Genomic DNA, 15055 nt, shown 5'->3' on the forward strand with positions numbered 1-15055 from the left:
CTAAGCAGCGAGAACAGAGTTCCCTGGATGGGCTGGCCTGACAGTTCTTTCCCATGGTTCAAGGGAAGTCGGCCAGCTAGGAAGGGGGCAAGGCTCCATTGCAATAACGCATTGACCCGGAAAGGAAACGACATGGCAGTCACAGATTGGAGAGGCGGCTGCACTTGTTTACCAAGGGATCATGTGTGACGGCATAAAAGGGGACGGAGAATCGTAATCTGTTCCTTCGCATTGGTGTTGTGCACTAAACTGAGAAGGACTGTGAGAGACCCTGTAAACCGTGAAAACGGTATTGTGAGTGTTTTTTGTTTGTTTGTCTGTGTGTAATCGTCTTGTTTGTAACACCACACTAGACGGCTAACACGATTCCGGAGCTGTCGTCGAGGGCCAGCACTAAAGCCGGCACAGCACTGCACTGCACTACTGTCTCAAAAATAAACTGTGTCACCCACCACGAGCACTACTGCACGCACCCAGGACTGGTGACCGTGTATGTATTATTGTGGGGCAGATACGTGTTCTTTATCATTTATTGTTTGGGTCTGCCAGCCCGTTATTGTTTACCCCATGCAGTACATATTGCTGGGTGTTGCCAGGGGATTACTGTTACTGGTCTCCAGACCTGGATACAAAATAAAAAGCACTTTCCAAACCGGAGTATAAGGCTCTGTCTGTTTATTTACCTCACTGCATCACTCCTGCACCTGTTTCCACTCAGCCACTTTGCCACACTTGGATGTTGGTTTGTGGGGATACACACACACACACACACACGCACACACACACACACACACAAAAACCACTCCTTCACAGGCAAAAGTACGCTTCAGATATTTCCCAACAGATGGAGATAGTGTCTTGTAAAGTATTTAACAGTTATTAGACAATGGATTTATATAAACCTGACATAGCTAATGCAAGTGATGCAGTGTGTCCCAGAAGTGATTTAGAGGTACATTGCAAGGTCTTGATCAGGCGCCTGAACTATAAGCACACACATTACTGTCCAGGGCCCATAATGTTTTGGTATTACAAACTGTGTCTCAACTCACTAGACTGGGGATTGTATGCGTACAGCTATGCCCCACATCATACAACCACAAAGCAGTTCCCCGTTTGTTATTACAATGTGGTTATCCCTTAAGAAACCATTATTATAAGCTGTGTGTAAGCAGTGATGCACTCAGACATGTACCCATTTGTAGAAGGCATCATTTCAACAAAGGAATAGTCAGGTTTTATGTACAGTTGTTTGTTTGCCCTTCATTAGATGCCGCAGAATATCTTTCATGCCTAACCTAGACAGTGTGATTTGGTAAATGCTAGACTAGGGTGAGGGACAGATTTACTAAAGTTGTTCTCCTCTGCAAAGATTGCATATTTTTTTCTCTCTGATTAAGAAAATAAAACGGTGATTGTTTTAAAACAATACATTTTAAACGCAGTATATTAAAATTGGCCATTTTGAGACATGAAATTGTAGAAACAAATTTATTTCAGGAGGTATATTCACTTAAAGGTTTATATTTATCTATCTAAATTTAAAATGGCAACATTAAATAAATGTTTTTTTTTTAAAAAAGCTTTGCTAAACGTGTTACATTTACTTACAAAGCTAAATAGCTTAATCGTGCACATAAATGTGAGAGCCCTGGTTAAAATAATAAAAAAAACAACTTATATATCAGTTTATAATTACAGTAATCTTGTCCGCAGTCCAGGTGTAAAATTAATTTATATTTTATAAAAAAAAAACACGGACGCTTTCAGAATCGCTTATTAATAAATAAATAAATAAATAAATAAATAAATAAATAAAAGGTACGTGCAGTTTCTCCTCCTCCCATTTGGACGCAGCACGGCCTATTCTTAGTACGGTGAAGGCGAAGCAATGCCTCCTTGGCGAATGACACGCAGCCACTCCTCCTTTGCCTGCAGTACGGGACAGACCAGTTACACTGCTGCTAATAATACTGAACACAACAAAAGCAGTGGCAAACATAAACACTGCACAGGGTGCATACATACATACATTCAGGGGCTGGGACAAACTGACTGCAAACCACCTGAATTTCAACACGCTCCAGCGCAGAAGCAAGTTGGAAAGCGAGACAGATCTGAAGACATCTCCCACCAGCTGGACATGGGGTAAAACAAATCTAAGCAACTTGTCAACATTTTCCATGTTCCATATACATATATGGTTGCAGAAGGACGCCACGTTTTTTTAAGCTCAATGTGCTAATGCTATTATGGTACACGAGCAACTTGCGTGCTTAAATATCGGTGAAAAGTAAACCTTCCTCTGTTGCCTTTTGCGGAAACCATCAGCTAATAGGCTTTTCAGAGCGGAACAACTAACAGTATTTGCAACCAGCACAGACGCATGCACTGCCATGGTTGTGCACTGTTTATAATTGCACCAGGAGCACATGTATTGCCATATGAATGCGACGTAATAACTTTAGGGAAGAGAACAACTTTGCAATTAAATGTGTAAAATCGTGCAGCTTTCTGCAAAAAACATTGACAAGCTAAACAATTGTAGCACAATATTGATAACAAAATACACATTTGTAACATTGTCAATTTGGCCTTGAAATAAAGAGATGGAGGAAAACACTGTGCAGCAGCCGCAGGGTGACAAAGCCAGCAATCCCTTCAAGACAGAGAAGAGGTTTAAACTGTGGTACATGGGCTGGTCCGCACTGGACAGGAGGACAACACTACCCATGTTGCCCTGGCTCGTGGCAGAGATACGCAGGAAAAGTGAAAAGAACGAACTAGGTTCTGCTCAAGCCAGGGAGGTTCAACTTGTTCTCACGCCGCCTCTGATCCGATGTGTCCCTGCAAATAACAACAACGCCTCCGTGTTTATATTCGAGCACAAGGCACATCACGTCTCCAGATTCCTTCACAACAGCCATGATCTCACCTACTTTGCCTACCTTATCAGAAGCCAGCCTGATAATCCCGAATCTGAGATGGCGTGCCATGTTTTCAAGGCGTGTGACCCAAACCAGGTAAGTCATTGGCAATTACAGTACATGTAAATACCACCAACAACATACTTATCATTAACTATAACAGTGTTGTATATTTATTAAACAACCTGTATATCAGATTCAAAGTGTTGCCCATGTGTGGGTCTACACAGGTAAGAGAGTTGTTTCATCCATTCTTGTTTTATTCTGAGGTAATTAGACCCAACTGAACTTGTTGCCTATGGTAACAGTTGGGCCCAGGGTTAAACATGGAATGGATTAAACTGTTCTGAAATGGGAGCCTGTGATTGACAAAATAGCCAATGGGAAAACTTTTTGAATTGATGAAAAGGCTATTTCAGGGCTGACCTTGTGGGTGCATACTGTGTGGTTTTACAAAAGTTTTATAAAAATGCATTGGTGCTATGATGTCACTAATATGCAGATTTGTTAGGGTGTCTGACCATGACCATGTCAGTGAACAGGCTCCTAATAAAGTAAATTCAATTAATTACCTAGGACATTACTGTCTGACACCTACAAGCTCAGTACTTTCATTATGTTACAAGAACATGTTACTGCATAAACTTCAGACAGCTAGGGTGTCTCGGCAATTGATTCTGCTGTTTTTATTATCTTTGAAAAACGTTCAGTTATAGAAGCTAATCATTGCATTTTCAGCTGTAGCAGCGATTATCCCACTGCATAAAGCATTTGGAAAGCTTGTAGAAGGCTGGCCTGGCATCAATACAATTAAACAAGAAACTTTGACATATTGGGCAAAAGAAATCAAAAGCCATTTTAAGAGGACTATTTTAACAGTATAAAAGCAGCTAGTAACAACATAAAGTATTTGCAGGAAGGAATATTTTGTTATGAGTAGTTTCTTGCTATTTCTATACTGTTAAAATAATTTTCTTGGCCTTTGGCCTTGCTTCAAAATAGGGCACCTTTTGTTTTTAACCCAAGAGATTAAAAGATGGAAATATGGTTAGCGAACACATTTCCTGGCATGCAGTCTGCGTGATTTATCTTCCTGGACTGCTTATGACTCAGGTACAGAATGTACTGCAGTCCTATCTGCACAGACTTCGATGTATGTGTTTTGCTGGAGTACAAGCACGTACTGTTGTAAAGGCTTGTATATGTGGCAGTCACCTGGACCACTGGTTAATATTAAACAAGCAGAGTATTAAGCTAGTAATATGTTTTGCCCTGTCTGAAATTACACATGCATTCAGTAGGTGTCTCTATTGCATATTTAAAAAACAGATTGTCATTGTAGTATATAGACATGTAGTACTTTGCTTCTGGTCGTGTTATTTCCACGCACACCCTTATACCTTAAGGCATGAGCTAATGCTTTGTTGTGCATAAGGCTCCAGAAATTAATTGAGAACCATTAGTGAGAGCTGTGTATGTGTTTTACTACTTTCTTCCAAAGGCAATTTTTTATGTTGGCACATTTTTCTAACCAACACTCTGCCTTCATGCTTAAGGAAGAACGTCAATGCAACAGAGGCTCTCCATGTCTTAATTTAGAAACTATTTTACCAGGAAAAGTCACATTGACATCTGGCATGTTGTTTACAGATGTCTGTTGTGCTGAGCTACTGCTGTAGACTGTCACAGCTACAAAAAAAAACATACATGTGAATAATGAGTTATTTATTTATATACTGTATAAAAGGTGTCCTCTAGTAAATAATGTATAACCAGCCTCTGTGCATTCACTGAAGTAAACTCCTAAGGTGTGTCTGTTATTGTGCTTTGTTTTATAACCCTAGTCATTGGTGACTAGCATTATACTATACACCTACTCAGTGGCTGCAGGCAACATTGGAGCTCGCTTTTATGTAATTATGATTTGGTGACTTAAGGTGTTTTGTTTTAGCTGACACTACATACCAGGTACCATTTATATTATTGTAAGTTTATTGATTACAAATTAAACAGAAGGAAAGCAAAAATAATTAAGAGGTAACAATATATAAATCAATCAATCTTTATTTTACCAATGCATAATACATTAAGTACAGTAAAAAAAAAAAAAAATAGAAGTAGCAAAGACACAACAGCTAATAGCATATATCAGGCTTAAAGAGCATGGAAAACAAGAGAGAATAGATGGGTCTTGAGAGTTGATTTAAAGCGAGCGACGGTGGGAGCATCACGCACCAAGGCTGGGAGAGAGTTCCAAAGAGTCAGAGCCATGAAGCTAAACGAGAGTTCTCCAAGTGTGGTGCACTTTTGCTTGGGGATAACAAGCAGGCCAGAGTCGGAGGACCTCAGCTTGCGGGCAGGGACATAGCGGGTCAGCAGGTTGAAGAGGTACTCGGGACCTGTGTGATGAAGGGCATTGTAGATGAGCAGGAGAATTTTGAAAGTAATCCCAAACTTTACAGGTAGCCAGAGCAGCAGGGCAAGACAGGGGGTGATGTGTTCATGTTTTTTTACATCTGGTAAGGATCCTGGAAGCGGCATTCTGAACTTGTTGCAGTTGGTTGATGGCGCGTGCTGGGAGACCGCCATAGAGAGCGTTGCAGTAGTCGAGTCGTGCAGAGACAAATGCATGACAGAGTATCTCCACATCCGGGAGGGAAAGGCAGGGACGGACTTTGGAGATGTTTCGAAGGTGGTAGAAGGATGATTTGACCATGGAGGAGATGTGGGCATCAAAGGAGAGGTTGCTGTCCAGAAGTACACCAAGGCTTCGTACAGTGGGGGAAGGCAGCAGCAGCAGCAGACAGTTTCCGAGTTTGAGGGCAGCTATACTGAGATTTTTAAGTTGAATTTTGGATCCTACTAGAAGGAGTTCTGATTTGCTAGTGCTGAGCTGAAGAAAATTGGCAGACATCCAGGACTCGATGTTTTGAATGCAAGCCGAGAGCCGGACCATAGCAGAGGGACATCCAGGGTCGAGTTTTCAGTAGAGCTGGGTGTCATCAGCATAGGAGTGAAACATGAGGCTATGCTAGCAGATGGGGTGACCCTAGGGAAGCATGCCCAAGAACAGACCCTTGATGGACACCACAAGTGACTGGTTTTGCGACACCACTACATCCAGCATAGAAAACAGACTGCATACGTCCAGATAGGTAAGAGGACATCCAGGAGAGACAGGTTCCAGAGATCCCAGCATACTTCTGAAGGCGGTCAAGAAGAATGCTATAATCTTTGGTGTCAAAAGCGGCAGTTAGGTCAAGGAGGACAAGCACAGAGGGAGAAGCAGCATCAGTGTTAAGCCACAGGCACTGTTTACCGGTTTCTAATAGCCCTGATTTATACAATTATACAACCCAGATTATCAAGAATTCTTGGTAGTTAACCTTGCCTATAGGGAGGCTGTTACCATCCCGACACTGTAAACTACCAGACGGTAATGCTTTCTAATCAGGGTTGTATTGCTGAAATCTATAGAGTACCTTAAGTACTGTATAATACATACAGTGCTTTCTACACTTGGGAGAATGTGATTGCATTGGTCACCATGGTTAAAGACACATTGCTAGATTGGCCCCGTTTATGCCATGTGAGCTTTGATTAATTTCATCCCCATGGTAATGCCACAGGGTACTTGATAAATGTTAGGGACCTTGAAACTAGTATTATTCTTGTCCAGGATTGAGTAAAAAAAACAAACAAACAAAAAAAAAAACTTGGCATGGTTTCACTGTTCAGTTTGTAAATGTTGTTGTTTTAAAGTAGTTGGGGGGGGAGGAACACAAAGTGCGATGCAGCAAAAGGGAATGTATTAAACAGGAAAGGAGAAAGGTTTCAGAAACCAAATGTCCCCACATGTTTGGCTCTTGTGAGTGCAACAGGTGCTGAACAGAACAAGCTGGGTAAACATGGAAGCTGTCTCTAGCCTGTGTCCCAAGTATTAGCAGTTTGAAACAGTTTGTGTTCCGTAAGGGACAAACTGTCTGTTAATGTGCGGTAGCTTCCACATCCAAGGCTGTGTCTCTGGATTGCTGCACAGCACTGGATTTATTTCTTGCTTGCAAAGCAACTGTTCACAACCATTTAGAGTTGTGAGCTCTGAATCCAGGTTGAGACTAGCTAAGTTAGCAGTTTCAAAATTGCTTTTGAAAGAACATCTTAAATTAGTTTTGACAGTTTGCTGAAAGAAGGGCTTGGGGTTAATTAGGCTTCTGGTCTGAAATGAAACCACCCTTCCTACAAAGTGTTTTAACTGTTCCATATCATATGGTATAATAATCACTGGATCACATACATTCAGTAATTTAATTATTGGATGAGTACAGTAAAAAAAAAAAGACAAGGATTTTAAGTGTAATTTGCTTGAATTACTATGCATTGCAAATGATACAGGTTCTGTAGTGCTCGAAGTAGCAGCCATTTTAGTCGCTACCAATTTGTGCTTTTTGGGTTTTTTTTGGGGGGGGGGGGGTTTAACATATGCACTTTTCTGAATATTTATTTAATAACAATTTGTATTTTTTTTACTGTTAAAATACCTTTGGACCCATTTTAAACATAATACGCTTTTTAGTGTCTGCGTCACAGGCGTATCTGTCCATACAGATTGTCATGTTACTATATGCAGAATCTAGACACATTGAAAAAAAAAAAAAAAAGGAAAAGGAAAATGCATTTTTATTACGATTTTCACAACATCAATCTAAATGGAAGTGGCAAACTGATCACTTAATATGCACGTGTTTAATTATGTAAATAGGTTAGCTTCACAGCCTACAACTACTGTACAATCAGAAGAGTTTGTTTTACTTTCAGCATGTTTTCATCCCGGCGTTACAGGACAGCACAAATGAAATGAAACATAATCAAATAAAAACAAATAAACAAAGATTTTTTAAAACCTTTTTAAAAATAAATTTTAACAACAATTCATCTTTTTTCTTCTGTCCTCGTAGACCATCATGGTGAACATTTCAACTGATTAGTTAACAAATCTGGGGTAACGTACTGCAGTTATTGTAAGCAAGCATAGTAACAAAATTACTGTTCACTCTTCCCTATTCTATAGGTTATTTTGGACTGCCTTTTTAAAAACAAATCTGCAAAAGTATTGCATATATAGGCTATGGAAATAAAACATACTTAGATGCACATTATTGTTTTAAGTAAAAAATGTATACATTAATATTATATTATTTTGAACAATAGTTTTTATTTATATTTAATAAATTTCAATGTAGTTATGGGTAACCATTTTCTTTTTCTGGTGACCGTAAAGAAAAAAAAATAGCCTGCTGGCGCCTAAAATAAAAAGTTTACTTCAAGCATTGTGTAAAATAAGCTGCACAGTTCTGTTAGGGATGTATTAAAAACTACACTGGCGCTCCTAGGCTGGGGATCCTACAGAGAGTATTGCTTTGATCCTGTTGCTCTTGCGAGTTGGGTAAATTGCCAGAGACTGCTACAGTACATTGGCCCCTGCTGGCAAGGTGTGTGGTAAGCTGGGGCAGTCATCTGTCGGGCTGGCCTCCCCTCAAGGGACCTCTAGTCTGCCGACATCCACTGTCGTTTTATAAAGAGGCAATCTGTTTGACAGTGGAGAGAAAAAATAAATACTGTGCCTATCACTTTGCTACAGTAATCTACAGTGCCTCTTAGTGAGGTTCCCTCAGACATGTAATCCTTGGCTAACAGACCAGCAAGTACAAGTACCTCTGTTCCAGTACTTCCTGGCATGTTGTGTGTGCAGAAGCTCTTGATCGGCACTCTGTTTTATTCCTCTTCAAACTTTAATATGAAGTAGACAGTACTGAAGTGGTTGTGCAGTGATTTCATTCAGTGGCATATTTCATCCATGGAGGCCTTGGTTTGCATCCAAAAGTCAACAGTAAAATTAGTGGTGGTCTGAACTTACCCATCCATGTCCAGTAGACCTCATCACACATTGGTACTGGGCAGCTTTCCAAGCAGTCTTAAAGGATTGGGTGGCAACCCCAAGTGTCGTCATATGCGATTACCACATCTTGTTCTATCCCAGGTCTGCAGATATTAAAAACAAGCAGTTCCTAATCCAGAAACTTCAATCAGTCAAGATTAGAAAACCACCATACCAGAAGATTGATGCATTCTTACTGTAGCACCCAAAAAGTCAGTTTTTAATGAGCTGTACCTCTCGGTGCTGTACGCACATAGCCCCATTTTAGTACTGTGAGCAAGTGTAGCAACTGTTTCTTCATTTCTGCATACAAAAAGACGTTCACAAGTCTGTAGAGGGCATTTTAATGTGAGGCTTATGAACATTCAAAAGGTTTTTTCTTAGCATGGTTTGAAAGAAACAGAATTGACTTGGCAAACCTAAGTAAAATTATTTAGATTTTAAATGTACTTATGTCATAAAGGCTAACTTTTAAGTGCATAAGACAGCAAAAGTAGCATATTCCTCAAAGCAAGGATTATTCTGAATGTACTGTATAATGTTGAATTGTACAGATTCAGTACAAGTGTGTATTTGTAATATCCTAGGAGTTTGGTATTTCAGTCAAGTATGTAAATGTACAAACTGAAAATGTAACCGTATTGTTTGGATGCTGTGTTTTATTGTGTGTGCACCAATATGGGCACCTTCAGATATCCTGCTTCAGACTGTCTGTGTTCCCATAAAGAGTTGCATTGCAGTTTGATTGATGGCCCCATAATTAGCTACAGGACTATGTAAATATAAAGTACTGGCTGAGTTTGCGAGCTGCAAAGCCTGCATTTCTTTTCTGCACGCAATTTAAATATTGACTTGTGTGGGACCCTGTGATGGTTCTTTCTGGGTAAGAATTTTCAATATGAAAACCACACACATCTGCGATTCATAGATTTACTTAAAATGCAATATGAACCAAGTTCAAACCTAAATTTTCAGTTATATAAAATTGTATCTAGATTGGACCATCGGTTCTACGCTTATCGCCAGAATGTCGAAAACAGAATCAGCTTGGTCCTGGAGGTCAAAAGTCAAAGGTTTCCCACAATCTTTGTATATGCGTTTGCAGATAAATACACCTTTTATGAATAGCTAGCTTACTTTCCTGGCTGACGTAGTTTAGCAAAATTTTTTCATTCGTTTCTCTTTAATTACGGGTTCTAATTGTGCATCAAATCTAATTAGCATAAGTAAGCAAACTTTAACTGTGTCCTTAACTTTGACCCCTGATCAACTGTAGAATGGCTGCTTTAGTCAGGGTGACTATATGGCTCCATGTTCAGTGCATTGCATTGAACATGGAGCCATATAGTGCATTCTGGTATGTCTCACCTGTCACAGGTACCTTTCACTTGCTTCTTTTCTTTAAGAGAAGCAGGACTACACCTACCAAAATACATTGGGTTGGGAGTTGAAAAGCCTGAACAGTAACAACCTGTCTCAGTGAACATGGAGTCATATGGTCACCCTTGTCTTATATGGTCATTGTTCTTTGTTTTAAAGATCATGAAGGCACTGTGCAGTGCTTTTGAGTATTGTATTCTGTGAAGCTGTAGGTCAAGATTGATTATGTAATTTTGCAAGGTTGACTTTACACAAATGTTGAATAGATAAATACTGGGAAATGTTGGGTGGATTCACAAAAACGGTCAACACACGTGTTACAGAACACCCTGCACTGTTTACAGGAAACCTGCTAACTTTGCTCTGTTCCATTGAGTTGTCCATATCTTAATCCTGATGTGTTTAATATTTGCATTCATGTTATGTTTAATCGTGAAATATTTTGAAATACCTATTTTTATAGACTGTGAAATAAGCCCTACTCATAAGAGAAATTATCTGTCTCCTGGTGAATGCTACTGTGTGTAAGTTGAGAAATGCACACCACACAGGATACAGCGAATGTGATGCGTTACTTGGAAACACTGCAGGTGGTTCTGTAACCCTTTAACAGTTAAAAGACCACGCTAAAGACCAGTCTGATGACGTCTGTTTTCAAAGCCTTTTTGATTAAACAGGAAAAACTGGATTTAGAGACACATGAGCAAGACAATGCATGACAGGTGTTTTCCATGCTGGAGGTAAAATGTGTTAAATGCAGACTCTGTAACCCAAGAGTGTTATCAGTATAAAATGACAGACACTAGAATTCATCTCATTATTCCAGCTGTATCGTTGCCATTATTGCTTTAAAACAGGAAAACAGGCATTTTTAACTTTTTCCCTCATATTTAAAGACTTTTTGCTGAGCTGCCAGTAATTTACTGAAGACACTTATTTGATGTAACAATTTGATATTCAGTGCTGGGAGCAAGTGGAGGAGCTATGCTTGTGTTTTACCGTATTTTGATACTGATGGTGAGCTTGTATGGTGCATGTAAGTTAGGGTTTAGCAATGGAAAAATCTTAACACATTTTGCTGCATTTTGATGTAAATTCTGTTGGATTTTTTTTTTTCTTATGTAAGCCCCCTACAAGGCGGATATCATTATAAACAGTGATTTCACTTCTCTTTCGTGTTCTTTGAACTGGTTCCAACATAACTGTGCAGAAGCCCATGGTAGTTGCGAATTAGTTTATTTTGCATTTAGAAAGGAAACATTTTTTGTTTGTTCTTTTCATGTAAAGGATTAGATGTATCCATCTCCATGGTTTTGCTCAAATTCTTAAAACGGAATTAATTCATATTGTTATAAAAGGAAAAAAAATATAATAATAAACTAAAGAGAACACAAGCACTTATTTCAGCTCTCCAAGTAGTTGGATTAGGTTTTTAGCTTTTGCGGTAGAAGTTTTGATTTAATAAAATACATGTTTGATTTATGTTAGTTTTATTGCATTTGTAATGAATCTTAATTTCCATGGGTTGATGAAAGCCCAGTACATATTGCAGTACTTTTAAGTTAAAAGTTTAACCGGCCCAGTTGGGCCTCAGGCTCGGTTGTTTTTTTGTATTCATGAAAATTAGAAATTAAAATGATATTGCAATCTCTAATTGTAACATCATTACATAACTAGTTCCAAAGGCTATCGTCTTTTCCTGTGCTGCGATACACAGACTAACCCAAAACATGTTTCCTGCTTGTTGTTTAGTTTTTATTCAAGACACTTCAAGTGACTTTAACCACTCTTTACACAACATATTAAGTCACACTTAAAGTGCATGGTGCTAACAAAATAGTTCCTTTAAATCTTACCTAATATAGATTGCTAGAGATTAATTGGCCTCAGATTTTCCTGTCCACAAATTGATAAAGTTGAATTAGATTTTTCTAATGGTAATTTATTTGAAGCTGTGGAGAAGAATATTTTTTTAGTTCAGTGCTTTTTAAGTAAATGGCAAGCATTTAGAATGATATAATATATACAAATATATATACAAATATATTTTCTCAACCAGTCACTGACCAGCAACAGCCCCCCCCCTGTTGAGAAATGCTGCTGTTAAATATTGATTATTGATCATGTCACTTACATGCATAGTAACCTTATCTAATTATCATCTAAGCCGCTGTACTTTAGATCATACATTTAACTTCTGAACATTAAATTGTGTTTCATACCTGTAACCTTGAAAAGCGTACCGCAATCTAAAGTGTTATTATTATTATTATTATTATTATTATTATTATTATTGTATTTATACAGGAAGAGCAAATCATTTTTTTACATATAGTTTTACTGCGTGGTTCTGATATTAATTTGAACAATTAGAGCTTTCTATAGACAGTAGATCTTTTAACTTGTAAACTGGAAAGCTGTTCCAAGTAAACTTGGCCTTGGACAAGTACTATGTGACCTTATCGGATTGTGCCAAATGGCACAAAGGTTTTCCCAGTCTAAATTTGTCTCGGTTTTTTCCCCGCAAATGTAACTGAATATAATGTTAACAGAATCATCTCACACCATTAATACAACCAAGTACTATATATTGAAGATGTACCTACTGTACAGTATTTCTGAAACAAAAGACAAGTAGGACCAAAATCATTATTGAGAAGTTGATACAGTTGACTCTTGCTAATCTGATGTGCAGCTCTGTGTGCACAATCTTCCATTAGTATTGACTAATTGACCAGCTGCCTACTGTACAGTAAGTGGGTATTCTGCTTATCATCAGTTCTGCAGGTCTGGAGTGTACCCGGAGCGATAAGTTAAACTGTAAAGTGGTGCTTCATTGAGGAGGGCCTCTCATGAAGGAGGCCTCTTTTTTATCACCACTTTTACTCTCAGAAGGTTGCACTGATATGAATGTGAACAATGACTATTGCTGAAGCTTTTCTTTTTTACAAAACAGAAACATCAGTAAGTGTACTGAGGCCTGGTGTGCCATTTTAACAATTGTATATGTGGCTTTAAGAAAAGAAATGGCTGCGGCACACCAGTACTGCTTTTGTCTCAGTTTCTGTCTACAGTCATGCAGTCTTGAGGACTTGGTATCCTTGGGGATTACTAGTGTCACTGTGCTGGACTGGGGAGGAAATTGCCAGCATAATTTTGACTCTTGCGACCAGCTGTTGCTGAATGCTAGAGCCAATCATGCAAACAAAATGACTTAATTATAAATGGTTACAGTAGTCCTATTGTAGCATGTGTAGTTGGCTATTAGCATCTGCTGTTTTTCTCATAGTGCAGTGCATTATGTACAGTTAGAGGCCAGTCATTTCAAACAGTTTACAGGTGTCTGTTCTTGATGAGAGGACAAAATTGATGGCTTGAGAAGCAGCTAGCTCTGATAACACATTATGCAAAATGCTTCTATAATAGAAAAGAAAAGGAAGTGTTTGTGCAACAATACAAATAGATGACATGCTTGATTTGATTTTGTAAATACTGCATTGGCTGTTTCCGTCTGTCCAGAAACCAGGAAACATATTTCTCAGAGTAGACCTGGGTTCTACTTTTGAGAAACATTTTTAGGAAATGTTTTGCCTTTGGCCAATCAGGAGAGACTCTGTGAGTGTGAGTTCATCGGTCATGTGACTCTGCAAGATGGCGACTTCTACAGACTTCTGCAGTCTACGGATGCCTACATTAGTGCAGTGTTTATGTTTTTTTCCATTGTCAGTGATAATAGAAACTCCCTTCAAAATCACAACATGAAGGGGACGGTGCAATCCAGTGCAAACGCAAAGCACTTTGCCATGACATTTGCACTTTACCACGTTTCCTCAAAACCGGGCCCCGCATTGCCGTGTTCCAATAACAAAAAACACAAGTTTAGATAAGGCACACGCTGCTATCTGTATGGATGATCTTCCCTTTAACCCTAAAATGTAACCTGTTCTTAAACTCTTTGACACATTTCACATCTAATGTTTGTATTGTTTCAGCACTGTCAGGGCGTACCAGAATGTGCAGCAATTTAATGTACAGTAGTTTTAAAAGACGTGTTTACACATGTAAGAATTTGAGAATACTAACTCTGTATTAATTGATAGTAAATCATTAAGCTAGTATTTCCGTTATTGCTATCTGATGTGTGTTTTTTATTTTAAAACTATTTAAGAATTTGAGAATAACTCCATAGATGTTCCTATATTAGCAAGCACTTGAGTATCATAAATAACTTTAGTAACTTAACTTTCAGCTGTTTTTATACAGTGCACTACTATTCTAGTTACCTGAGAAGCAAACTAATATATACTGAAGATAGGAGTCTCCTGCCAGCAGCAGTATTAAGCAATATTATACTTCTCTGTGAACAGTCATTGAGGATTAATGTTATGCTTATCCCTCAATTAACAAAAAAAAAAAAAAAAAAACATGATTGTAAAGAAAGGATGGTCTTATTGTAATTGTTAAACATCTTCAGCATGTAGATCTGCTTCTGTTTACTGTAGATCAACCCTGTTTCGAAATGACGGATGCACCTTGCTTGCTTTGTACTGCAGCTGGTGTCACTGTTACCATTTAGCCTATATCACCATCACTCCTTTTGTTACTGTACATGACAACAGTTGTTCTCCCCATTTATAATACTGTAGCCAGGAGCCATAGTAAGACATTGAGCTAGTGTTGGAAACTGTTTGTGTTCTGCATTATAATGAGAATGCCTCGGAATAAGTCCTTATACAAGTTTACAATAGTAACATTGTAATAAAACATGGTAAATCATAGGGAAGTATTGTAGCACAGAGAAGTATGGTAAAGC

At 38.6% G+C, this 15055-nt stretch overlaps 1 protein-coding gene across 2 annotated transcripts in view; it reads left to right on the forward strand.

Moving 5' to 3' along the window:
- Positions 1–1848: 1848 nt before the first annotated feature.
- Positions 1849–15055, forward strand: part of LOC117406908 (TBC1 domain family member 4-like) — a 48349-nt gene continuing 35142 nt past the window's right edge. For both annotated transcript variants that reach the window (XM_034011298.3, XM_034011299.3), the window contains exon 1: positions 1849–3023. In XM_034011298.3, the coding sequence (XP_033867189.3) occupies positions 2610–3023 (414 nt within the window). In that variant the 5' untranslated portion in view covers positions 1849–2609. The remainder of the gene's footprint in view (positions 3024–15055) is intronic.

This window comes from Acipenser ruthenus, chromosome 8 (genome assembly GCF_902713425.1).
Source record: "Acipenser ruthenus chromosome 8, fAciRut3.2 maternal haplotype, whole genome shotgun sequence".
NCBI lineage: Eukaryota > Metazoa > Chordata > Actinopteri > Acipenseriformes > Acipenseridae > Acipenser > Acipenser ruthenus.